We start from the raw sequence: 25182 nt of genomic DNA, 5'->3' as shown, positions 1-25182 counted from the left end.
CATGCTTTACCAAAATGTAGAAGGTTCCTCTTTTCTAACATAGCCAACAAATTAATGAACTAAAATTTATTAGTAAATTGGTTGTCTTCAAGAGCAAAACCAAAAAAAAAAAAAAAAAGACCACTAAATGTCTCTGATCTTGTTGTTGTGTACCTCTAACTATTTGATCTATTTGATCAGATTCTTAGAAAAGTAGTACTTAAATGCCAGGGCCGTATTGGCTAAAGTCCTTGCCTTGCGTGTTCTGGGATTCCATATAAGCACTGGCTTGTTTTCCACTGTTCCACTTCCTATCCAGTTTCTTGCCTGTGGCCTGGGAAAACAGTAGAGGAGGGCCCAAAGCTTTGGGACCCTGCACCCGCATGAAAGACCTGGAAGAAACTCCTACCTGCGGGCTTCGAATCAGCTGTGGCCTTTGCAGCCACTTGGGGAGTGAATCAGCCAATGAGGATCTTTCTGTCTCCTGTCTATAAATCTGACTTTCCAATAACAATAAATATTTTATTTTTTAAAGAAATACTAGTACCTAGAATAAATGCCTGGCAAATAACATCATGAAACTTTTTATGTTCCTTTTTGCTGGTTATTGATGGCCCATGGATCTTTTAGAAAAATGTAACTTTGCTTCATTCTTTTGAAAACCAATGTTTAGGTTAGTAAAACTGGAGCTGAAGGTGCCGTGCTGGATGAAGCTAAGAACATCAACAAGTCACTCTCCGCTCTTGGGAATGTCATTTCTGCTCTGGCTGAGGGCAGTGTGAGTATCCATGCCTTCTGCTTCCTTGTTCTATGGGGAATTATGTGTGAAATGTAAGAGAGATTCACTTCATTTCAGTTGATACATGTCAATTAGTTATCTTTTAGAGAATTTATTTCATTGTATTAGTGTATATATATCCTAGTTACCATATTAATAGTAATAACTATGATTAAAGTAGTGTATATAATAAATTCTTGTTATATGGAAACCTATTGGTGTTTTATTTGTTTTTGTGTGTAGACTTATGTTCCATATCGAGATAGTAAAATGACAAGAATTCTTCAAGATTCATTAGGTGGCAACTGTAGAACCACTATTGTAATTTGCTGCTCTCCTTCGTCATACAATGAGTCTGAAACAAAATCTACACTCCTGTTTGGTCAAAGGTTTGTTAACAAAACGCAAAGTTTAATGTAGATATGCCTTTTGCTAGTTGATTTGTTAATGTCAGATAGTTGCAGTCAGTGCATACTGTTAGTGGATTTAGACACTTCTTTTTAAATGACGGATTATACAAACTAGGTCCATTTTCTAGAGTGATTGGATAGTCAAATGTGTGAGAAGCTTTAACATGAAAGAAACAGCACTAGAATCAGATGATAAAGCAAAAGCTCAACAAATTGCATCTTTTTTTTTTTAAAGATTTATTTATTTTTATTGGAAAGGCAGATAGCAGATACACAGAGAGGAGGAGAGACGGAGAGGAAGATCTTCTATCTGATGGCCAAGCAGCTGCAGTGGCTGGAGCTGAGCCAGTCTGAAGCTAGGAGCCCAGAGCTTCCTTTGGGTCTCCCATGTCGGTTTAGGGTCCCAAAGCTTTGGGCCATTTTCAGCTGCTTTTCCAGGCCACAGGCAGGGAGCTCGTGGGAAGCGGGGCTAGTGAGATATGAACCGGCACCCACATGGGATCCTGGCATGTTCAAGGAGAGGACTTTAACCACTATGCTATCTTGCCGAGCCCTTTTCAAAGTCTGTTCACAAATTAGAGATCGAAATAATCTATAAAATAGTGTAGGAAAGTAAACACAGTGGCTTGATTTTTGATCTGCAATAATAACTTCTTAATTCAGCCTTGCAAATGAATTGGTAAACTATAGACTCTTTTTTGTTTGTTTGTTTTTTTAATGAGAAACACAAAGAGAGAGACAGAGACCTCCCATCTTTTGTCTCTCCAGACACCCACCAGGACTGGTCTGGGGCTATGCCCAGGCTTGGATTGGAAACTCAGACTGCTTTTCCCATTTGGGTGGCAGGAACCTAAAAACTTGAGCCATTTAACCAAACGCTGGAAAACAAAGGGAGGCCAGGACTTAAAGCAGGCATTCTGGTGTGCTTTGTGATCATCCCAAGCCATGTCTGCCAGTGCCTGCCTCAGGCTGTTTATCTTTGATGGATTATTGATCCTTTTTTTTTTAGGACACAATTTGTGGGGACTGACTCAGATTTAGATGGGTTGTAAATATGCACTTTGTAGCTTTTATTGTTGAGTCTTGAGACTGAATAACCATTTGCCAATTTAACTTTTAACTATATATACACATATTGCATAGAAGTACTGATGATTAATGGTTTTAGTTACATCCTTTTTTTTCTTCCAATTATATCTCAGGGCCAAAACAATTAAGAATACAGTTTGTGTAAATGTAGAATTAACTGCAGAACAGTGGAAAAAGAAGTATGAAAAGGAAAAAGAAAAAAATAAGACCCTGAGGAATACTATTCAGTGGCTGGAAAATGAGCTCAACCGGTGGCGCAATGGTAATCATTCAAGAATTTTCCGTCTTAGATTTGTTGGGTACAGACAGGGAGCTATTTTACAAATCTGTGGTTTTTCAAATGAATCTACATGAAAATAAGGTATATCCGTTTCCACTTTGTAAGCAATTAGGGATTGCCAAATAAAAATGAATGAGTTCTTCTGTGGGAAATTTTGATTTTTACCTGAATTAAGTATAGGAGCACAGAGGCCAAAAGGAAATCACAGCATGACTAAATGTCTGGCTTAGGGGAAAAGCAAGAAAGGGACTAACTATGTTAGTGCCTGGATCTAGATGAATACCAGGGGAGATTAAAGGTAATTGCAGCTGTTCAAGTGTTAGATCCTGGGCACGTAGGAAAGTTAATGACAGTTGGATAAATGGAGGTATATGAACAGCCAACAAAGAATTCAAAATATATGTCAGAAGGAAGCTTAGCAAACTTTAACAGAATGAACAAACATTTCGGTGAAAAAAGAAAAGTGTTACCAAGATTAAAAATTTTAATAGGAATGAAAGTTTTTTAAAATTCTGAAGTTTATAAAGTACAAATACAATCAGTAAATGCAATTGAATGTATCAAAAATAGTTGATCAAGCAGAAAAAACTGAATGTAGAGTTATTTGGGGGGAAAAAAAAACAGAGATAAAAAGAATAAAATTGAAACTGAGTTTTGACATGGAAGTTTCAGTTGGCTGTCTTATTTTTGTTTCAGGGGAGACAGTGCCTGTGGATGAACAGTTTGACAAAGAGAAAGCCAACTTGGAAGCTTTTGTGATAGAAAAGGATGTTACTATTACCAACGATAAACCAGCAGCCACCATTGGAGTTACTGGAAACTTCACTGATGCCGAAAGACGAAAATGTGAAGAAGAAATTGCTAAACTGTACAAACAACTTGATGATAAAGTAGGTATTATTTGCATTCAGTCTGTTAGGGTTTGGAAGAGGGAGTGGTGAACATCCGAGGTGTGTACCTCATAGGCCTGGGAAATCATTTGGTCTGGTCTTGCCAAGGCAGCTACAGGCAGGTCTCAAAGTTCAGTGAATTTAGAGAAGGCCAGCTTCAAAGTTGCTAATTGTGTCTGACCTGGGAATGATGTTCTCAATGTCCAGATGGCCCCTGGCGGGACAAAGGTTCCTCACAACTCATGGTATAGTCATGAATTTTTGTTTTTCAGGTTTTCTGATTTCAATATTTTGGTTCCTTATGCTCCAAAAACATATTTCTTGATTTCTCTTAACCTTTTAAAAATTATTGTTGTCACAAAAATTGTAAAAAATCACACTTAGATTTTTCTGAGTGTAAATTGTATGTATGAGTTCACATCTCTTTTAAGCTAAGACAATTTCTACCTTATTAGAGATCTCCTGAAAAAGGATTTGAAGAACCTGTGACTCAGTGGATTAGAGGAAATAGAATATAGTGGAAATAATATCTACATGCTTTGCTTATATCAGTAATGTGAAAAATCAAATAAGAAAGATTGACATGGACAACAGCAATAAATAGATTAGAAGATAATTAAGCTGCCATTTTCTAAATGTGTTTTATTTAACAGATGAGCAGGATTCAAGGGGCTCTGTAACAATTGTTTGCAATAATAGCTTTTGAATATGTTATTGACACATAAAATATTTTATGAGTGGCTTTCATTAGACATAAGCCTGCTTTCCTTGTAAAATGACTAATTATAGTTCTATTTCGACATATTCTTAAGATTAAAAAAGCTGAATTGAATTTGAAAAAGTAGTTTTTAAATATTTTGAGGAAATTGCTAATCTTAAATTTATAATGGAAAACAGAGCCAGTTGTGAATGTGTTATTAATGCGATACTTTAAAAATTCTAGGATGAAGAAATTAACCAGCAGAGCCAACTGGTAGAGAAACTGAAGACACAAATGTTGGATCAGGAGGAGGTGAGTTAAGGCTTCTGTTTACTGCTAGAAAAGCTTTATACTTTGTTATCCAATCATTCAAATATGAAAAATGATGCAGTCAGCAGAACTCAAAATATGCAGGTAGCGAAGTTGATATTTAAGCTTTCTGAGTATGTGTGACCTTCGTTGTGGCTGTCTTCTAAGATTGAAGTATCGTGTGGTTTAAGCAAAGTGGGCATTCTCTTCAGGTTTTGTTTTTGTTTTAAGGCTTGACTTTTTATATCCTAGAAGAGAATTGGGAAATTTTGAAAAATATTCTTTCTTTAGTGTCTGTTAAACTGTTCAACTGTCTTCAACTTTCTGTACTTTCAAGAGCAGCGCTGTTATCACCTATTCTCAGTATTTCTTACTGTTCTGTGGGGAGAGCTTAGGTCATTGGGCTGCCCCCAGGGGTAGCAGTTAAGACCCAGCTGAAGATGTCCTATCCACATGGCCATACTTGGGGTCGATAGCTGGCTCTTCCTCCCCATTCCAGCTTCCTGCTTAGGGGACTCCTGGAAAGCATAAGCAGGTGAGTTCTGCCACCCACAGGAGAGATCTGGAGTATCTTCTGCCTCCCAGCTTTACCTTTATTGCAGACATTTGGGGAGTTAACCAGCAGACAAAAATTCTTGTTTGTTTGTCTCTCAAACAAAGATAGTGGGCTGAGTGGGCATAGCGCGATAGCCTAGTGGCTAAAATCCTTGCCTTGCATGCGCCCGGATCCCATATGGGCACTGGTTTGTGACATGGCTGCTCTGCTTCCCATCCAGCTCCCTGTTTGTGGCCTGGGAAAGCGCTCAAGGACGGCCCAAAGCCTTGGGACCCTGCCCCCGGGTGAGAGACCTGGCTCCTGGTTTCAGATCGGCTCAGTTCTGTCCATTGTGGCCACTTAGGGAGTGAACCAGCAGTTGGAAGATCTTCCTCTCTATAAGAAACCCACAGAAGAACTGAGTAATCCACTGTTATTCGGACAGTAACAGAGTAAAAGACCCACCGAGTAGGCGTCTGTCCACAATGTGTTTGTATATGGACGTGAGGGAAGAAATATAAAAAGCAAAACTTCATTATCACTTATTGACAGTCTAAAGGATTTTTAAAGAGATACAGGTTTCTGAGTCCTATTATTTTGTCTTTAGTAGTTATAGTTTTGAGCATAGCTTTGTGAGAATGAGAACACCAATATCAGTAAAATCAATCCTGGATGATTTTTTGGTTTTGTTTTTAAGAATTTTTTTGTTTGTTTTGTGTTTTTGGTGTTTTGTTTTTTAAATATTTATTTTTATTGGAAAGGTAGATTTATGGAGACAAGAGGAGAAAGAAAAATCTTCCATCCACTGGTTCATTCCCCAAATAGCTGCAATGGCTGGAGCTGAACCAATCAAAAGCCAGGAGCCAGGAGCGTGTTCCAGGTCTGCCATGTGGGTGCAGGGTCCCAATGCTTTGGGTCATTCTAGTCTGCTTTCCCAAGCTACAGACGGGAGCTAGATCGGAAGCAGAGCAGCCAGATCTTGAATTGGTGCCCATATGGGATGCCGGCACCATACAGTAGAGAATTGGTTTGCCATGACGCCATGCTTGCTCCTAAAAATTAATTTTGGCTTATTGATTTTCATTTTGTTGGAAAGGTAAAGAAAGAAAAAAAGAGATCTTCCATCTGCTCGTTTACTCCCCATCTGCTTGTTTTATCCCAGCAATAGCCGAGATTGGGGCAAGGCCAGGTCAAAGTCAGCAGCCAGCAACTAAGGCTGGTCTCCCATTGGGTAGTAGCAAGAGCTCAGACACCTGGCCCATAGCTGTTGGCTTCTACTGTGTATGCTAATAGGAAGCTGAAACAGAAGCAGAGTGAGGACTCGAACCTTGTCACTCCAGTGTGGGATGGGCATCCCAAGCAACATCTCAACTCCCTTGCTCAACACCTGCCCCTCAGATTGATCATCTTTATACTTACCTCATTCGTGGAACATGGTTTCTCAAAGGGCACTGGTGACGTGATTCATTGTTTTTTTGTGTTCTGTAGATTTAGCATCCTTGATCCCTACTCTTCACTGCCATCTACCCCAATAGTTAACACAGTATTTCCAGAGGTTTCTGCCAGAAAACCACTGACTGAATAATTGCAATTTCTTCCCATCTGAGCTGTTGGCTTCCTCTAGTTCACATTGGATAATCTGATACCAAGGTTTTCTGAGGCATAATAGCCTAATGCTGCCTGTTGTTACTCAAAGCATATCTGGACTTCAGGCAGCTCTTCTAAACATCTGATTTCTTGTTTCTGTTCTCATTATTCATAGATCTAAAGTGTGGGTTTTTTTTAATATTGCATTAATTGGCACTTGACTACAATCCACCTATCCTTACCAGTTTCTGCATGCATACTTTCTAGGAATACGCCTCTTCCCTGTGCTCCCAAGCACTGTGCCCTGTCTGTTTTTGTTTCAAGGCTGTCAAATTCCATCTTGTTATCTTTATTTATGTGCCTGTCTTCTCTTGTACTAGATCCTCAAAGTCAGAGGCTTTGTTTGACATTGTTCTCATCTCTCACAGGGGGTAACACAATGCCTGCACACAGTAAACAGTGAATCTGTGAAGTGTATGCATGTTGGTGCGCTCAATAACATCCACATTTGAAGTCACTTTGGGTTAGCAAGTGGTGCAGCAAATAGATGAACTTTTAAACACCTGTATACTTTTGTGTTTGTTTATGTAGCTTCTGGCATCCACCAGAAGGGATCAAGACAACATGCAAGCTGAACTGAATCGCCTTCAAGCTGAAAATGACGCCTCTAAAGAAGAAGTAAAGGAAGTTCTACAGGCCCTGGAGGAGCTGGCTGTCAATTATGATCAGAAGTCTCAGGAAGTTGAAGATAAAACTAAGGAATATGAATTGCTTAGTGATGAGCTGAATCAGAAATCAGTAAGTAAAGTTTGGTTTCTTTAGTGCAAGTATTCTTAGTTGCAGATTAGTTAAGTGACCTGTTTCTGTAGAAGTCAAGATTGATAATATCAGTTAGTTCCCTAGATGATTTATTTGATATATATGGGAAGCTCTGGGAAGAATTGCCTGCCCTCAACAGTGATGGAGGAGACAGTGGGTAGCTGTGATCCATTTCAGTATTTCTAGGGATGAATTATCTTCAGACAGTTTTGTTGATGATGCTGACTTCTTGTGCAGGAATCAGCACCCAGAGAGATGTGTGTGAACTCAGTGGCTGCCACTCGCTTCCCTCTGTTCACTTGTCTCAAAGAAAGCAGTCAGCACCAGGACAAAGGTTTCCTGCCCAGATGAATTCCTTTCTCCTTTCTCATTACATTCAGTGTTAGCAGCTTAAAATTTCAATTTAATACCAAGACCCACGATGTCATTGTAACTTTGTATGGTTTTTATTACTATCAAATCTGATTGCTGTATAGAGAAGCAAGTGTTTTGGTGCTTGGCTACTGAATGTGCTCAGACAGATGTCTTTGTACACCTGTGGAACTAAAATTACTACCTTAGTTGTTGGGAGTTAGAAAACGTTAGTGTTTAGCTTCTTTTAAAATCAGTGTTAACTGTTCAATTTGCAGACACAATGCAGAATTTAATACAGTTTGGAACTTACCAGGTAAAGATGATGTCTATCATATTGTAGATTTAACTGGGTGCACATATTCCTCTATGACAATCCAGAAACTTCAGGAAATGCCCATTCACTAGAAGGAGGCAACAGTTGAAATGACAACATATTTACTAAAAGATAAGGGCCAAAATTTGTAGGTTGCATTAAAAATGCAGTGTAATCTGTGATATCATAATTTTGAAGTGAGTAAAATTACATATGACTTTTTGATTTTGATAACTAGGTGCAATTTAAATTTCTGACTATACTTGTTAAATACAGATGGTAATATTCATGACTGCATTCTGAATAATTATGTATTTTCAAAGGTAGTAATATCATCAAGTGAATTTCTTTTCCCGAAGTGTATAAAGAGAATACCAACCATGTAAAGAAACTAATAGTTCCATCCAACACTTTTGTTAAGGCTTGATTTCCAAACATAAATCGTAATGTAGTAATAAGTAGTAAATCCAGTTTTGATGTTTTTTAGGGCAGAAACCATTATCCAATCACAAAATGGCCATGAGATGGTATAAGCCGCCTGGTCTTAATGCAATATAAAGCAGTTTCTTTACGTAGTCTAGGAGGTCTCAAATATTTTTGAAATTGTGAGCCGGGAGCCAGTCCAGACTTCAGGATATATTACAAGAAAATGAAAATAGAGTATATAAGGTTTTCTAAGTACTAGGTAAAAAACTTGAAGTACGTGTGAATATTTGGGCATTTTTCTATTTAATAAATTTAATCATAGATTTTATTTTTGAACTCTATTAGGCAACTTTAGCAAGTATAGACGCTGAACTTCAGAAACTTAAAGAAATGACCAACCATCAGAAAAAACGAGCAGCTGAAATGATGGCATCTTTACTAAAAGATCTTGCAGAAATAGGAATTGCTGTGGGGAATAATGATGTAAAGGTAAGTATAATCACAGTATTAAGAATAATGATCTATATGTAACTTGTGCTTTTGTTTTATGTTTTTGTTTTTATTCAGATTCATCTCCTTAACAACTGTGTTTGGCAGATGGCATTTCCTCTGCTCTAAGTCTATGAGGAAATTGGGATGGAATAAAGTAGAATTTCCTGGACCTCATGATTGGCTCTTTACTATGTAAACAGCAGTTAGACACCAGCTGATACCCTCACATCCCTCATCAGAGTGCCCGGGTTCAAGTCCTAGCTCTGCTTTTGATTCTAGCTTCCTGCTGCTGTGCACAAGACTTCTAAGTCCTGAAGGCTTAAGGACATAAACTGAAAAAAAAAAAAAAATAAGTCTCTTAACTATAAAACATGCACATGATATGAATATCTGTGTTATGGTATTATTTGTTTTGACTTAACCTTTTTTGATTAGTAGTAACAAAGGTAACAAGCTTATATTTGAACTTATAGTGAGAGTCTGCTAAGAAGCCCTGTTGGAAATGAAAAATTGGAGAGTTTTTCACATTATAGTTCGCTCCTTGTGTTTCCTAGTTCTTTGGATTTTTAACATACACAAATGAATGGATCTGACATTATGATCTGACGTAGATTGGTTCCACCACCTTAACAAATTGCTGTGTGTTCCATATTCTTCTATCTCTGGAACCTCTGGCCCCCACTGATATTTTTATTTAGTATCTTTATAGTTTTGCTGCTTCCAAGATGTAATATAGTTAGAATTACGTAGTATGTAGCCTTCTCAAAATGGCTTCTTTTCACTTAGCAATGTGCATTGAAAGTTCTTTTTTCACTGAATACTTTTCTACTTTATGAATGTACCAATTTGCTTACCTCATTTACTTCCTCTTGGGAGCAGTTATTGCTATGCATGTTTTTATAAGGAAATACATCCTCAGTTTGCTTTGGTAAAGCAAGTTAGGGTGCTTGCTGCATCACATGTTCAGATTGTCTGCTTTGGATGGAACTCCCGTGCAGTCTTCCAAAGTCGCCATGGCAGCCTGTGCTCCTACCAGTAATGAATGAAAGTTGTGCTGCTTCGCATCTTCCTCAGATTTGGTGCTGTCACTTTCCAGTTTGTGTCTTTTCATTCTTTTGACCTTTTTTTTTTTTCTGAATAGAAGGTTTTTTTCCTAAGTTCAACTTAGCAGTTTTCTTTCATGAGTTGTGATTTTGATAATGTCTTTTACAGCTCACCAACAAACCCAAAGACACGTACCTGGCATTATCTACTACATGAATTTTAGTTTTGCTTTTACATTTAGATTTTTGATCTATTTAGATTTTGTGAATTCTTCTGGGAGGTGTGAGGTCTGTGTCGGGATTCAGTGCCCAGTTGTTGAACACTCTTCCTTTCTTGGTTTGCTTTCACACCTTTGCGTATCCGTGCGGGTCTGGATACAGACTGTATGGTGCCTCCTTGTTAGTGGTAGTTTTTACTTTTTAGATTTAGTCAGTTGCGGTCCAAAGGAATATGTCCAAAAATTACTAGTTCATGTTTTAAGTACCTCTTGTAGAATAGTTTTGTTATTAATTGATATTAATTTCTTGCTATGTCTTAGACATCAAGCTTTATCATACGTAGATATGTATATGGATGGATGATGGATGGATGGAGATAGATAGATAGATACATCATGTAGGGTTTAGTTCTCTTCGGGGATTTAGGCTTACTGGCAGTCTTGCCATGTATCCCTGTGAAGAGGAGTAACATTATTGTAGCTTTACAGTAAATCTTAGATGTCAGTTTTCTGATTTTGTTCTTTAGAATTGTACTGTTGGTTGTTAAGGATCTTTTGACTGTTCATGTACTATTTAGAATCAGTTTCTTTACACCCACAAAATGATTTACTGTAATTTTTCCTGGGACTTGTTCATTCAGCATATTGCGGAGTGACTTTTATATAGTAACTTTATACTAGCAACCTTGCCATAATGATTTACTATTTATAGGGGTACTTTTGTTGAAAGTGATAATATCTGCTACAATAATTACTTCCTATCCAGGCTGCTCTTCAGTTTGATATTGAGCATTGGATTTTTGTAATGAAGCCCGTAAAAGTCAAGGAATGTGCACTGGCCACAGTTGTTCCTTATGATGCTTAGAAGTCATCCTTTTCCTACCATCCCAAACATCCTATTACTTACTAAATTATAAACAGCTCACATATTGTAAACAAGGAACGTATTGCAGAGGTCTTATGAAATCTAAAAATTGAAAGAGGCAAAAGTTAACCATTTTTTGTTTGACTTTATTAAGTTTCCATTCATCTTATTTTCTTGAAAGCCATACAGTAATTTTGTTATTAGGCTGAAAAAGTAGAAAAGAAGAAACTCAGCTCTACTTAAATATCTCTTATTATAAACAATAACGAAAGAAAAGCATCCCACCCTTTCTATGAATATTGGGATATGAGATATTAGAGCCCGATTTGGAAATCATACTAAACTTTTTTGGCTTTCCTTTTGTATTTTACTTTTTCCTACAGCAGCCTGAAGGAACTGGCATGATAGATGAAGAGTTCACTGTGGCAAGACTGTACATCAGCAAAATGAAGTCAGAGGTAAAAACCATGGTGAAACGCTGCAAACAGCTTGAAAGCACCCAGACTGAGAGCAACAAGAAAATGGAAGAAAATGAAAAGGAGTTAGCCGCATGCCAGCTTCGGATCTCCCAAGTATGTGTTACAGAACAAAGCTTCCTTCACCTTTTTTTGACCTCCATGTACAAATAAACAAATCCATTTTATTATAAAAGCCTTCTGAAGAATAAGCCTCTAAAATGTTAGTTTTTCCTGGGCTAGGCAATGACACAACTGAATAAGTTGGATTATCTGTGACAATAGATATGTACCCTATGTATGGAAATCACTAGAAATATGTGACTGATATAACTGTAGAAGACTAGAATAACTCCAGAATGTTCACTGCTGCAGAGGGTCAGTTTCTAGCTTGGGCCACTGAGTGAGTGGGATCACTCACCAGATAGGCACAGTCCAAGGTGGAAGAAGTGACCATAAATGCAGAGAATTCCAAGCTTATTATCTCCTGCTCAGCCTTCAGTGCCTTAGTTTGCAAGTGGTAGAAGCTTCACAGATGATCAGTGTATTGAAAAATTCTTCAGCATTTTAAAAATGTGACCTCTGAAAATAGTATCTGCGTTTATAATATATTTAGATGTATCTACAAAACTTGCTGTACTACCACATATTCTTAGCAACAAAGTGTGTTTGTAAGATTTTTTTCTCTTCATATCTGTATTTTTTCCTAAAGCATGAAGCCAAAATCAAGTCATTGACTGAATACCTTCAAAATGTGGAGCAAAAGAAAAGGCAGCTGGAAGAATCTGTTGATTCCCTCAGTGAAGAGCTAGTTCAGCTTCGAGCACAAGGTATTAGCTCCCTATTATTTGCATTACATCTGTGTTAATTCTTTCTTGCTTATACATAATTGTAATAAGCTTAAATTCACACTGATAGAGATCAGTAGAAAAATGGGTGACTTGGAATAGTAAACACGATACATTTTTAGTAATATTTAAAAATTTTTCAAAATTGTATTGAATATATAAATAGCTAATGTAAGATTTTCCTGTAGGATTATGAAACTGTGTGTGTATATTTGAGGGAACTTAAACACCTCTTGTATATAAATCTTAAAATAGGTTTAGAAGCTAACTCCTTTCCCTGCCATTCCCTTATCCCTCTGTTCTGGGATTAATCAAAGAAAAAAAAATGCGTAATACCAGCCCTACTCAGCAAGTTATATTAAGACTGGAGAACAAGATTTCCTTGGTGACATTTGGATAATTTAAGGTTGAGTGATCTAAAAACGTATTTCCCAAAAAGATCCATTTGTCCCTCTGGCATATATGGTTGGTTTATATGAGCAATGTTAATGCTTGCTTTATTCTTCTGTTTTCTCTCCCTACCTAACTAAACAGAGAAAGTCCATGAGATGGAAAAGGAGCACTTAAATAAAGTTCAGACTGCAAATGAAGTTAAGGCAAGTTGGTTGTTGCTTTAATCCGTTATTCCTGAGTTGGTTGGCCTGATTTTAACATCATTTCCTCTCAAATTTTAGCAAGCTGTTGAACAGCAGATCCAGAGCCACAGAGAAACCCATCAGAAACAGATCAGCAGTTTGAGAGATGAAGTTGAGGCAAAGGAAAAGCTCATCACTGACCTTCAAGAGTAAGTGAACTTTTCTGTCTTGTACATGAAACTAACTACAAAAGATTGGAAGGAACCGGTGGTCAGTATGCCCTTCCTTGAAACATGCTGTTTGAAAGTATGTTTTTTGACTTGGAAAATAAAGCATCTTCATTCTCTTAAGTGTGATTTCTAAGTTCCAGATTAAAGCTTTGAAAGATTTTGTTAGGTCTTTTGGTCTAAATATTAAATATTTAAAAGAAAGAACATCCCCAGTTTAAATTCATTATTATAGTCTCTCCCAAATCATTTGGACTTACTTTTTAAAAAAGTCTTAACTGAGAAGATTTCTATTAGAAATGGTGGCCTTCAGAGTGTTTCCAAACTGTTTAATAGCAGTTGTTATCCCAATTGAGCTGGGAGGCATTTTTGTCTGCTTCTGTAACCACATCCGTGTAAACGGGCAGGATGCAATGATCTGAGCAGGCACCAAAAACAACAAAGTGGAAGAAGGAAGTGTGGGCCATGGGTCTTACTAGTGCTTAATGATCGGGAATAAGGATTCAGGGCAGTGAAAAACATACATGAAGGAAATCAGATGTTTTTATCTAAAATATGAAAAATACTGTGTGGACTAATGTTGCTAGGTCCTATCTTTTTTTACACCCATGCCAACTAGGGTAACAGGTATTTGAAAAATGAGATTATGGAGTTCAGAAAATTGGGACAAGCATTTAGCCTTAGCAGTCAAGGCACCTTTGTGTCATACATCATGAGAGTTCCTGGACTTGCTGCCCACCTTCGGTTCCTGGCATCCTATTCAGAGTTACCTAGAGAGAGCAATAATTCAGGAGGGTTGGGTCCCTGCTGCCCCACTGGACACCTGGATTGAGTTCTCGGCTCCCAGATTTAGCATGGCCCAGCCCTAGGTATTTGTGAGCATTTAGAGAATAAGCAAATGTGTGTTCTTTCTCTAATACATTTAAAAATTAAAATAGGGGCTGATGTGGAATAGCATAGCCACTGTCTGCAATGCTGGTTCATGTTCTGACTGCTCCACTTCTGATCCAGCTCCCTGCAAATGGTACTTGAACATCTGCCACCCCTGTGGGAGACCTGGATGAAGCTCTGGCCTGCTGGCTTTGACCCTTGTCATTGAGGCCACATCAGAGTGAACTAGTTGATTAGAATGCTTTTCTGTGTCTCACCTCCCTAACTCTGACTTTCAAGTAAATCTTAGCCACCACCCCCGACCCCAAATGGATAGATATACAACAAGACCTTCAGAAAGCCTTGATGCTGATGAACTGTTGTGTTGTTTCTTTTGTCAGCCAAAACCAGAAAATGATGTTAGAACAGGAACGTCTTAGAGTAGAGCACGAGAAGCTGAAAGCTACAGATCAAGAAAAGAGCAAAAAACTACATGAACTTACGTGAGTAGCTGCTTTAATTAAAACTTACAGATCAGAAGACTGTAGGCTCTGCCTATGGATAAAAGCAGTGGACGGGTTTTACTTTCTGTGGACTAAAGTGTTTTTCAGAGAGTCTTTGAAGTTGTTTTCATTTATGTCTAAAAACTTGGGATACTTGCTGTGTTGAAAGGTTTACTTCAGGATATATCTTTAAAATGAGCCTAAAGTAAACCTTAAGTAAATGAGGCGAGTTTCTGTCAGATTTGATCTTGCACAGGAGAACCTCATTGTTTTCAGTCTTGTCTTTGGACAGAGGCTTTTGTTGCTTGGTTTTCCCCCCATTTGCTTAGTTGGTTTTTAGTTTTCTAGAATCACAACAGGTAGAAAACTCATCATTTTTCATAAACTCTGACTTTGTAGGAGACAAGCTACAAATGAGCTGCTGGCCTTAAAAGGGTTACACCATCTAGACTGTTGAAGTGACTGTGTAGACATTCTGCTGAATTGCAGCCATCATTTTTTTAAGAATAAGAATTCTCCAGATGCAAACATTGATTTAGTTCTTGTGCTAAAGGTAGAATTTTATGCACACAAAGTTGAAAGTATGAATATGTATATTCTCCCATATTAGGGTCATGCAGGACAGACGAGAACAAGCAAGACAAGACTTGAAGGGTTTGGAAGAGACAGTGGTAAGAAAATGTGAAGATAAATAGGGGTTGGAGTTTTCTACCTGGGTTATTGTAAACTTGAAGTCTGAATTCTAAAAATATTGACTGCTCTTAATTGCAGGCAAAAGAACTTCAGACTTTACACAACCTGCGTAAGCTCTTTGTTCAGGACCTGGCTACCAGAGTGAAGAAGGTAACAGAACGGTCCTGCGGTGTGGGGAGGCACAGCTTACTGTGTGTAACTCATGTTATAACTGTGATTTTCACCTCCTTTCTGCAGAGTGCCGAGATTGATTCTGATGACACTGGGGGCAGTGCTGCGCAGAAGCAGAAAATCTCCTTTCTTGAAAACAATCTTGAACAACTCACTAAAGTTCACAAACAGGTAAGACAGGTTGTTATTCTCTGGTAGCCGCAATATTTCAAAAATCAAAATGGAGAAGTAGCAAGTGTCTTACTCTTTTCACTTGTAAGAAACATTTATTCCACAAGTCATTCCATTATTTTACCGAACAGTTAATGCAAGGAAGCCACTAGCAGCTTTTTAGGGAAGTTAATGTTTAACAACCCTTTAAAGCAGATCAGTGGAAACATGTATTTTTGCTCCCTTTTTAGTATTTGATGGCTGTCAGTTTTCTTAATTTACTCATGGTGATTTTTTGATCTCTAGTGACAAGTCTTTTGAATTTAAAATTTTTCTGCCCATACCCTCACCTATTTTATTTTTACATTTAGTGGCATGTTAATAGGCCATTATGTTAAATGCACAATTTAGTGAAGGAGGTTTCTTTCCTTTTTTAAATAGTGTTCTGCTTGTTTAGTATTGCTTACTTTAAAAAATTTTTTTGAAGTTTGAAAAAAGTTACTGGGTATGGGGTAAGGTCTGTCTTCTAGCCTCAGGTTCACTCCCAGATGGCCGCAGTGACCTGGGCTGGGCCAGGTCATGGCCAGGCTACAGTCAGCAACTTCCTCTGGATCTCACAGGAGGGTGGCAGGGCACCAAACACTTGGACCATCTTCCCCTGTTTCTCCCAGGTCATCAGTGGGGAGCTGGATGGAAAGTGGAGCAGCAGAGACATAAAGTGGCCCCGTATGGGATGCTGGGATGACCAGTGGTGGCTATGCCACAGCGCCAGCCTTAGTGTTGCTTACTTTTAGATTATGTCTTGATGAATGATTTAGGTTATTACAGGAAAACTAATATGCATGCTCAGTTTTTAAACTTTGTTGCTATAAATCTCATACTTGCATCAGAATACAATTTAAGACAATTTAGTTTTTCTTGTCTTCCATTAGTTTATGTTTACTTGTGTTGTTATTACTAACAAAGAATGTGTTCATTGTCACCAGAGTGGTTGCCTGATTGAAGAAAGTAACTGTGCGCTAGCACCGTATTGTGGGTTGTCTTTGCATAGTTAAGGGGAAAGAACAATTTTCTCCACAGTATGCAGTTAAAATTAGAATCATAGTTATCTTTATGTTTCTCTAGTTGGTACGTGATAATGCAGATCTTCGCTGCGAACTTCCTAAGCTGGAGAAGCGACTGAGAGCTACAGCTGAGAGAGTGAAAGCTTTGGAGTCAGCTCTAAAAGAAGCCAAAGAAAATGCCTCTCGGGATCGGAAACGCTATCAGCAAGAAGTAGACCGCATAAAGGAAGCAGTGAGGTCCAAGAACATGGCCAGGAGAGGGCATTCTGCCCAGATCGGTGCGTAGGACACGCTCAGACCTGTACAGCTTGCTCTGCTTGAATGCTCCCACTTAGTTGAAGCATAATCTGAGTTTTATAAAGTATGGTCTTGGTGGTCTTTGTATAGGCTTTCTTTTTTATTGGAAACACAGATCTACACAGAGAAGGAGAAACAGGGAAAAATCTTCTATCCACTAGTTTACTCCCCAAGTGGCCACAACAGCTGGAGCTGAGCCATTCCAAAGCCAGGAGCCAGGAGCCTCTTCAGGGTCTCCCACAGAAGTAGAGAGTCCCAAGGCTGTGGCCTGTCCTCTACTACTTCCCTAGGCCACAAACTAGTTGGGAAGTGGAGCAGCTGGGACACAAACTGGCACCTGTATGGGTTCCTGGCGCTTGGAGGGGAAGGATAAGCCAACTGAGCCTTTGTGCTGCGCCCTTGTTGTGTGTTCTCTACCTTACTAAAGAGTGGCACTGTTAGGAAGAAAGGGAAATTGAGGATAACCATAGTAATAGGACAGGAAGAAAAATAACTGAAAAGCAAGCAGGAATGGCCAGAGGTAGGAGAAATTATATAGAAAGCTGCTGTTTAGGCCAAGAAAATTATCAGCTTTTGTTTCATTTTTCAAAACAATTGTTGGTGGAAGAATAGGATTTCTAACCAGCTGTGATATATCTGGAAGTGAAAGATATAACCAAAAAAGAAGAGGAAAAAAGAAAAACATCTGGAAATTTCTTGTAGTCATGTGTTGGCTTTATTCTAAAGTCGCTCTCTGTTTTTCCCATTAGCTAAGCCCATCCGTCCCGGGCAGCATCCAGCAGCTTCTCCGACTCATCCAAGTGCAATTCGTGGAGGTGGCGCCTTTGTGCAGAACAGCCAACCTGTGGCGCTGCGAGGCGGCGGCAAGCAAGTGTGAACCTACCACCGGTGTGTGGCTGGCGGCTATGGGCTCATGGCTGTGTTTGGGGAATGCTGAGCTGTAGTATTTTTTTTTCTTCTTAACATGATTATAAAAGTAACTTAACAGTTTCTTCTGTGTTCATGGTTCAAGTCAAATGTATGTTCAAAATTGTAGTATTTTAAAGATTTCTTGATTTTTATTTGAAAGAGTTCCAAGGAGACAGGAGGTTGAGAGAGATCTTCATCTGCTGGCTCACTCCCCAAATAGCCTGAAAAGCTGGAGTTGGGCCAGTCTGAAGCCAGGAACCGGGCAAGAGGAGCCTCTTTCGGATCTCCCATGTCAGTTCAGGGGTCCATGCACTTAGACCAGACTCTGCGGGTTTCCCAGGCCATTGACAGGCAGCTGTATCTGTGACTCAAAGCAGTGCCCATATGGAATGCCAGCGCTGCAGGTAGAGGGTTAACCTAAAATGCCACAAATTTATTTTTTAAACCTGACATACTGGTTCATTTTTAATAAATAGTCCTTGGTGTTCTCTAAGGAATAGAACATTGTTTTAAAACTTCCTTTTTTATTAGACATGTAGTCATATTAATTTCTCATATTTGAAAATTTTCAAAATTGAAACCTTTAGAGAGTGTTCTTTTTTATACTCCCTCAAACTATGGATTATTTGCCCAGGGTTCCCAATGAATTACAAAGTATTAGCTTTGTCAAGGCTCCAGGTGAATATCAACACTTGGATTTCTAGAAGAAATTGCAAAAAAAAATATATATATATATATATATGTATATAGTCTGTGAGTCAAAAGTACTATTTTGTTGTATTCTTGCTGGCATTGAAAATTTTAATATTATGTATGTAATAGGCAAAAAAATAGTATCTGGTTAATCAGTGAAGTTAAATTTTTTTTCTACCTATGTCTTTTTTTCCTTTTAAAAAAATTTTTTTTTAATTTTTGTTTTATGGGTTAATTCTGTTTACCTGTTTTGGATAATTTTTCTAAGCAATTTCTGGGTTTTACTTCTTTCACATTGTTAAAGTGATGCCAGTTCCTTTTAGAGGGGTAAGGGATATCACAAGGCAGAGCAGGAACACTCAGATACCCAGCCTGTTGACTGTGTCTGCTTTTCATACTCATGTTAAAATTTTTGAATGCTTAGACTGTTGTTTTACCACTGAAAGAACAACTTACTGTACATACTCTGCTCTTGCTGCTTGGAATCTAATTCTCTGGTAAATTGGTGACTAATATGTCACCATAGCAGAATCTTTTCAGATCTTTAGGAAGGCTTAGATACACAGGTGCTTTGGAAATTTAAAATATTGGATTATTCTGAGAGAGTTAACTGTTACTATTTTGACCAAATGCTACAGCCAGTTTATTTACATAAGCTCTGTTTATAACTTCATGCAGAAAGATAAGGCATATTCTAGAATATTCCCATTTCCAGCAGTTTATTAGCATTATAGCATTATTCAAAGAGAGTGATGTAACTAAAAACACGAACTTCAAAATCCCATCTGAGTTGAATTCTTACTTTTCTACTGTTAAAAACTTGGGGAATTTTTAAAAAACAGTCTCATTTTCACTTTTAAAAGATATACAGTTTTAAAGCTTTAGGATGAATTTATTTGAATGATGAATTTGAACATGTTGACTTTTTCTGAATGTGTAGGCTAGTAAGATAAAGGAAGGACTGAATTCCTTTTAAACTGTGCTTCCTCTTTGGAAGGCACATAAGTGAAGAAGAAATCAAGTACTATAATATTGCTTCTCTTTGATCTGGGAGAAAGTGGTCAAAGCCGTTGTCGGAAATATTGATGGTGATCCCAGACTTGAGTTTTGTCAAACTAAAAACATTTCCTTGTTTTCTGCCATTTTCAGGTGTTGAAAATAACTGAAGTATGAAGAGGACATAGTATCAGAGTCTTTCAGTGACTATCACCTCTACCCCTGGGATTGTAGAATTAAAACTTTTTTCTAAAAAAATGTATAAATGGTCCCTGGCTTGTACAGCTGTTTCCTACCCATTCTTCTTGTAAACTCTGCTGCTTCCCAACACAACTAGAGTGCAATTTGGGCATCTTAGAGGGGAAAACACCAGTTTACAACTGTGGCCCTATTTATTACACAGTTTGTCTTTCGTGTCTTCAGTTTAGTCTTCACTGTGCCAAGTTAACTCTACCTGATAGGACTGTGCTTTGTGTGTATGTGTATGTGTGTGTTGTATGTTTATTTTTTAATCTCAGTTTAAATTACCTAGCTGCTGCTGCTTCTTGTTTTCCTATTAAAATGTCTTCCTTTTTATTTTTCTTAGGGAAAATGGAACATTCAGATTAAATGTCTTAAATTGTACCACTTACCACACTACATGCTCACAATATGTATCAGGTCAGTACTGTATTTGAAAAGCCGTTGAACTGATGCCTGGGCTACAGTTCTTGTATCGTTTCTGAAGTTTGCGCACTGAAACTACACTGGCTAACTAGGTATTTGAGACTGAACAAGGCCACTTTATTGTCATCTCATGAAATGCCTGTTGCTGAGTTTGGAAAGCAAAGTGTCTTTTCTTCCTGATTTTGTGCTTCTCTTGGTGGAATGAAAATACCTCGTTTCATTCTGTTGAGTTTGCTGACTAATGCAAGAATTGGACAGTTACTAATTTGTCGTGAATACAGTGAACTGAGACAAAATAATTGTAAAAACAGCTTTATGTATTAAAAATTGCATTGATCTATATTCATAGCCTTTGGAAATTGAGGAAAATACTAACAGGACTGATACATGATGTGGATTAAGTATGTAGATAAATTCTGGTCTGAAATCCCTCAAGTGTTTATAAGTCATACATGATGGTGTATGTTATGTTTAGTCTAGAATTAGTCAGTTGTTTGTAAGTCACTAATCCTGGAACTTGGTTGGTCACAGCCCTTAATAATACTAAGTGTATATCTGTTGTTAACCAGTTCCTCCTCAAATGATTAAACTAAGTCAACAGTTTATTTTAGGAAACCATAGAAGTAATAGAGATTTCAATATTTGCTTCATCAGTTGGGGATGTGACTGCAACTATATTAGCAAGAAGTCACAGAGAGTAGGAATTTAAGGTTGTTCATTCAGTAGCAGAGAAACTTGGAAAGTTCTGTGTTAGGATTTGGCAGACAGGATTAACTTTTTGAAAAAGTTTTATACACAGATATTTGTATTAATAAATTTGGAGCCATAGTTAGAAGATCTAGATGATAATTGGCTTATTTTTCTATTTCCTTAAACTATTGTAATTTCCACTTTTATAATAATTTTGATTTAAAAAATAAATTTATTTATTTATTTTTTTAACAGTCGGAAATCCTTGCGGTAGTCTTGAGCCTTTAAAATGATTGTGTTGCTTTTCGAATTGATCAGACACTCCAAAAACTGAGATGAAACCTTAATGCAGTTAGTGTGCGATAGCCTCTGTGTGATATGGATCTCTGAGTGATGCAACACTTGGCTGCATTCACATGTATTTGTTTTCACATGAAAACTTGCTTCTTTAGCAATATTCTTAAATGCAGCAGAATTTTTTTCTTTTATCTGAATGTGGTAGTTTGATGTATCCTGGGTATCGGTGCTGTGTAACGATGAATTGTAACTAGCATGTGGTTCTGAGTACACAATGTTGGGTTTTTAAGTACCTTAATGGTTCTTTTCTATTTATAATTTCAGACTTTCATAAAGTATACCTTAAATTTCCTAAATTTATTTTCCGTGAACTGCTTTTTGTTGTAATAGGCATTAAACACAGCATTTACTTTATTATACATGACACTTTTCTGATCATCTACAATATCGACACTTCAATTTGCAGTGTCTTTTTTTCTTTTGATCTGGATATATTAACTTTTATCTTAATGGTATTGGTAAATGGTTCAGAAGACAAACTCAACGAAATAAAAGTAGTATTTATTCATGGTGATCAATTAAATTATTTGCCTAACTTAAGAAAACTAACTACTGTGCATCACTCTCAATCTGACACGAGATGACAGCAGAGAGTCTGGGTCTGCCTGTGGAAAATGTTGGTTTGTTTTCAGTGCTTAAAGATACATTCGAAGATACTGGTTTCGGAAGACGCCATATAACTTTTAAGTTAACCTGCATGCTGTAAATTTGTTTTATGTTTAAATAAAGAAAAAAAATGTTTTGAAATGTAGTGGCTTTCTTAAAACGTCCTCAAAATATTAGGTTGTGTTTGCGCAGTGGAGTAGCCCTCTGTCTTGCTAGCACAGTCATTAATATGTTGTCATTCACATAAATTTTGTTTCCTAGTGTGTTGTGCCCCTTTGGACAGCAGGTGCTAAAATACATAAGCTGAAGAATTAAGAGGCAGAAAGGAGCCCTCCGTCCCTCCTCTCTTGTTTCAGTGCAGTCTGCCTGTCTGCATGCCTGAGGCCGAGTGCTGTGTTGGTAGCCAGCGTGAGAGTAGGGATCAGATTTGTGCTTCCGTTATCTCCTCAATGACCGCTCAAGCTCAGCTGCAGACTCAAGACTGTCCCTAAGCCCGAGAGTAACTGGCTTGTTGTTTTAGAGTTTATCTACTTAAATTAGTGTGGGAGATTTTAATCTACATAAAAGCACATCCTGAACACAGCAGTACTTCCCACTGGGCTGCAGCAGGCACAGCTGATCTTGTTTTATCCGCAACCCTGCTCATGCCACTCCTTGTTTTCTGAAGTAACCCAAGCACCATAGGCTGCTGCTTTCATAAATGTCTCGGTCTGGTTTTTTAAACGTTTGGAATGCCTTATAACAGGACAAATATCATTAAACCATAATCTAATCAAATTTTTAGTTTTTATGAACTCTCTGAATCAAGATCTGATTAAAACCCAAGGATTGCAGAGTTCTAATCTGTCACTGCCTCAGTTAATTTATGAGGAAACTGGACTGTTCGCTAGGCTGTTTCCCAGCATTAGCCAATTATTTTGGTACCTTCAAATACATTACCCTGCACGTTAGTTTTGGGTCCACAGACATCATCAGCTGCAGGTGCTGGTTTTGCTCTGCTGAGGACTGGTGGCAGTGGTGGTTTTCCTAGTTGTACTCAGTTGGCAGTCAACACTAGTGATCCTTGCCTGGAACCATCGATGTGATAGGTCACAGAACACCCTATTCTCACTCCATCGTGTCCTTCATTTGTCAGCTGCAGAGGCGAAAACCACCTGTTATGATGAGCCAGTGGTGCATTTTGTAGATTAATGACAAGTGTTTCTTTCTTTCCCTTTATTTGCAAGTGTGAGTTAATCTTCCAACAATAACCTGTTATGCATTTTTTTCTCTTTGGTTATCTTGTAATTGGCCTGTGTGTCTTCAGTTTTTCCTGGAGATTTTACAAATGGAAACAAATTTTTTCCCCGAATTAATATAGATACGGTAGATGTTGCAGTGCAGGAAGTTCAAGGTACTGCTTGGGAGAGCTATACCCATTTTCAGAGCCTGGCTCATATCATCCACTCTTATTCTTTTTTTTTTTTTTAAGGATTTATTAGGCAGATTTACAGGGGCAATGAGATACAGAAAGATCTTTCATACACTCCCCAAGTGAGTGCAGTGGCCAAAGCTGAGCTGATCCGAATCCAGGAACCTCCTCCAGGTCTCCCATGCAGGTGCAGGGTCCCAAGGACTTGGACCATTCTCTACTGCTTTTCTTAGTCTGCAAACAGAGAGCTGGATGGGAAGCAGAGCAACTGGGACAGAAACCAGCACCTATATGGAATTCCAGCATATGAAAGGAGAGGACTTAGCCACTGAGCCATCACACTGGGCCTCCTACTCTACTTCTGTTACAGCTTACTATGATTGGGTCTCTGCCACCCACATTGAAGCTGTGATGGAGTCAAGCTTCACAATGGCACCACACTGGCTGTTGTGTATACAGAAGGAATCAACCAGTAAATAGAAAAACTTGTGTCCTTTCACCCTGTCCCCAAGAGCTTCAGTGTTGCTGGCTCCAGTGACGCGTGCAAAAAAGGACTTTACCACATTTGAGATCACAAGTAATGAAAAAGCCAAACCTCCAGATTCACCTTTCATCAGAATGCTTGCCCACTCAGTCCTCAGTCCAGCTGCAGATGGTACAACTGTAGCCAAGAGAATTTTCTATCACTCTTTGGGCAAGATCCAGGCCCTAAGTTGCTTCATGGTGGTTAAACTGGTATTTAGGCTAACAGTTGTAGTAGAAGCAGTACACTGTAGTGAGAGAAGTCGAATATGGCAAACAAAAACTGGGAACACAATCACTTGTTATCCAGTGTTATGTACTATAAGTAGTCAGTGCTCTACTCCTGTACCATTAGCATCATAGATGTGTCACTGTGCATGCTGCGATGTCAAGCTGTATCACTAGGCAAGTCCGTCGTAATGTTAGGGGACCTCTGTGATGTATGCTGCCCATCGTTGTCCCGCTGCCTACCTGCCTCTGTTTAACATTCCTCCCTTCATGTTTGGCTTCGCAGGATGATGTTGACATCAGAAATGTTGTGATGCTTCTCCCCTTTAGGTAAAAAGTTAGAACCTAGGACATTTATTTAAAATATTCAAGAAATCCAGTCATTGTTTCACCCACTTAGTTCAAAGCCATTGGCAAGACAAAATCGTGTAATTAAACTGCAGCCGGGGCCAATGAATGCTCATTGTTTCCCAGAGTGATAGACAAGACATCAGCAAATAGAAGCGACAGCAAACACCCACATGAACATCTTGGATAGATTCTTTCCTTTCTGAATAAAAAGCTGGACACGCAGCTTTTCTGTACAATCACTGCAATTGTACCCAGGCCCTTGCCACATTGCTTGGAGAAAGAACTTTTGTTTGATGCAGATGTAGGCGAATTAGAATGAACAAAGGCCTGTAGTTTTGGGCTGAGAACATCCAGCTGGAAATGCAGAAAGGAGTCTGTGGTTCTCTTAGGCGGGAACCCAGATGCAAGTGCTTGCAGCCCTCAGGAGAAGGCGGAACTAGGTGGGTCTCTGGTCTGCAACAGAGCTGCTGACTGCCAGCGACTTCTCCCTGAATCCCCTGTGTCTCCTGGACACAGCCTCTCCCTGGTGTCTGGTCTGGCACCTGGGCAGAGGACTTCTTCCCGTACTGGACTGCAGGAGCCGGTTCATCCTAACTGCTCCATTTCTACTAGACCACTGGACTCACAGAACTCTGCCCAGCACTTTCCCCAGAACCCTCCTAGGATCCAACTTTAGAGGGGCCAAGGAAAAGGAAAGTTGAGATTCAGATCTCAGAGCCTGGACACACAGGCAACTGACAAAGACCTTCCCCACCTCTGATGCCACACACATCTCGAAAACTAATTTCACTCTGATATTGAACAACAGTTCCA

The 25182-nt window shown here is 38.6% G+C and overlaps 1 protein-coding gene across 1 annotated transcript in view; it reads left to right on the top strand.

Annotated features, from left to right (window-relative positions):
• KIF5B (kinesin family member 5B) overlaps positions 1-21998 on the top strand; it is a 38587-nt gene extending 16589 nt beyond the window's left edge. The window contains exons 9-26 of the mRNA XM_040988085.1: positions 653-757; positions 1001-1146; positions 2370-2518; positions 3233-3426; positions 4370-4438; positions 7149-7355; positions 8815-8958; positions 11471-11659; positions 12255-12372; positions 12925-12986; positions 13065-13174; positions 14464-14565; positions 15176-15236; positions 15337-15408; positions 15496-15600; positions 16705-16921; positions 17690-17828; positions 19692-21998. Coding sequence (XP_040844019.1) covers positions 653-757; positions 1001-1146; positions 2370-2518; positions 3233-3426; positions 4370-4438; positions 7149-7355; positions 8815-8958; positions 11471-11659; positions 12255-12372; positions 12925-12986; positions 13065-13174; positions 14464-14565; positions 15176-15236; positions 15337-15408; positions 15496-15600; positions 16705-16921; positions 17690-17817 — 2178 coding nt within the window. The 3' untranslated portion in view covers positions 17818-17828; positions 19692-21998. The remainder of the gene's footprint in view (positions 1-652; positions 758-1000; positions 1147-2369; positions 2519-3232; positions 3427-4369; positions 4439-7148; positions 7356-8814; positions 8959-11470; positions 11660-12254; positions 12373-12924; positions 12987-13064; positions 13175-14463; positions 14566-15175; positions 15237-15336; positions 15409-15495; positions 15601-16704; positions 16922-17689; positions 17829-19691) is intronic.
• The last annotated feature ends 3184 nt before the right edge of the window (positions 21999-25182 follow it).

The sequence above is a fragment of the Ochotona curzoniae genome, unplaced genomic scaffold (assembly GCF_017591425.1).
Source record: "Ochotona curzoniae isolate NIBS_2020 unplaced genomic scaffold, NIBS_Ocur_1.0 contig_4797, whole genome shotgun sequence".
NCBI lineage: Eukaryota > Metazoa > Chordata > Mammalia > Lagomorpha > Ochotonidae > Ochotona > Ochotona curzoniae.
This window is presented reverse-complemented; position numbering and strand designations above follow the sequence as displayed.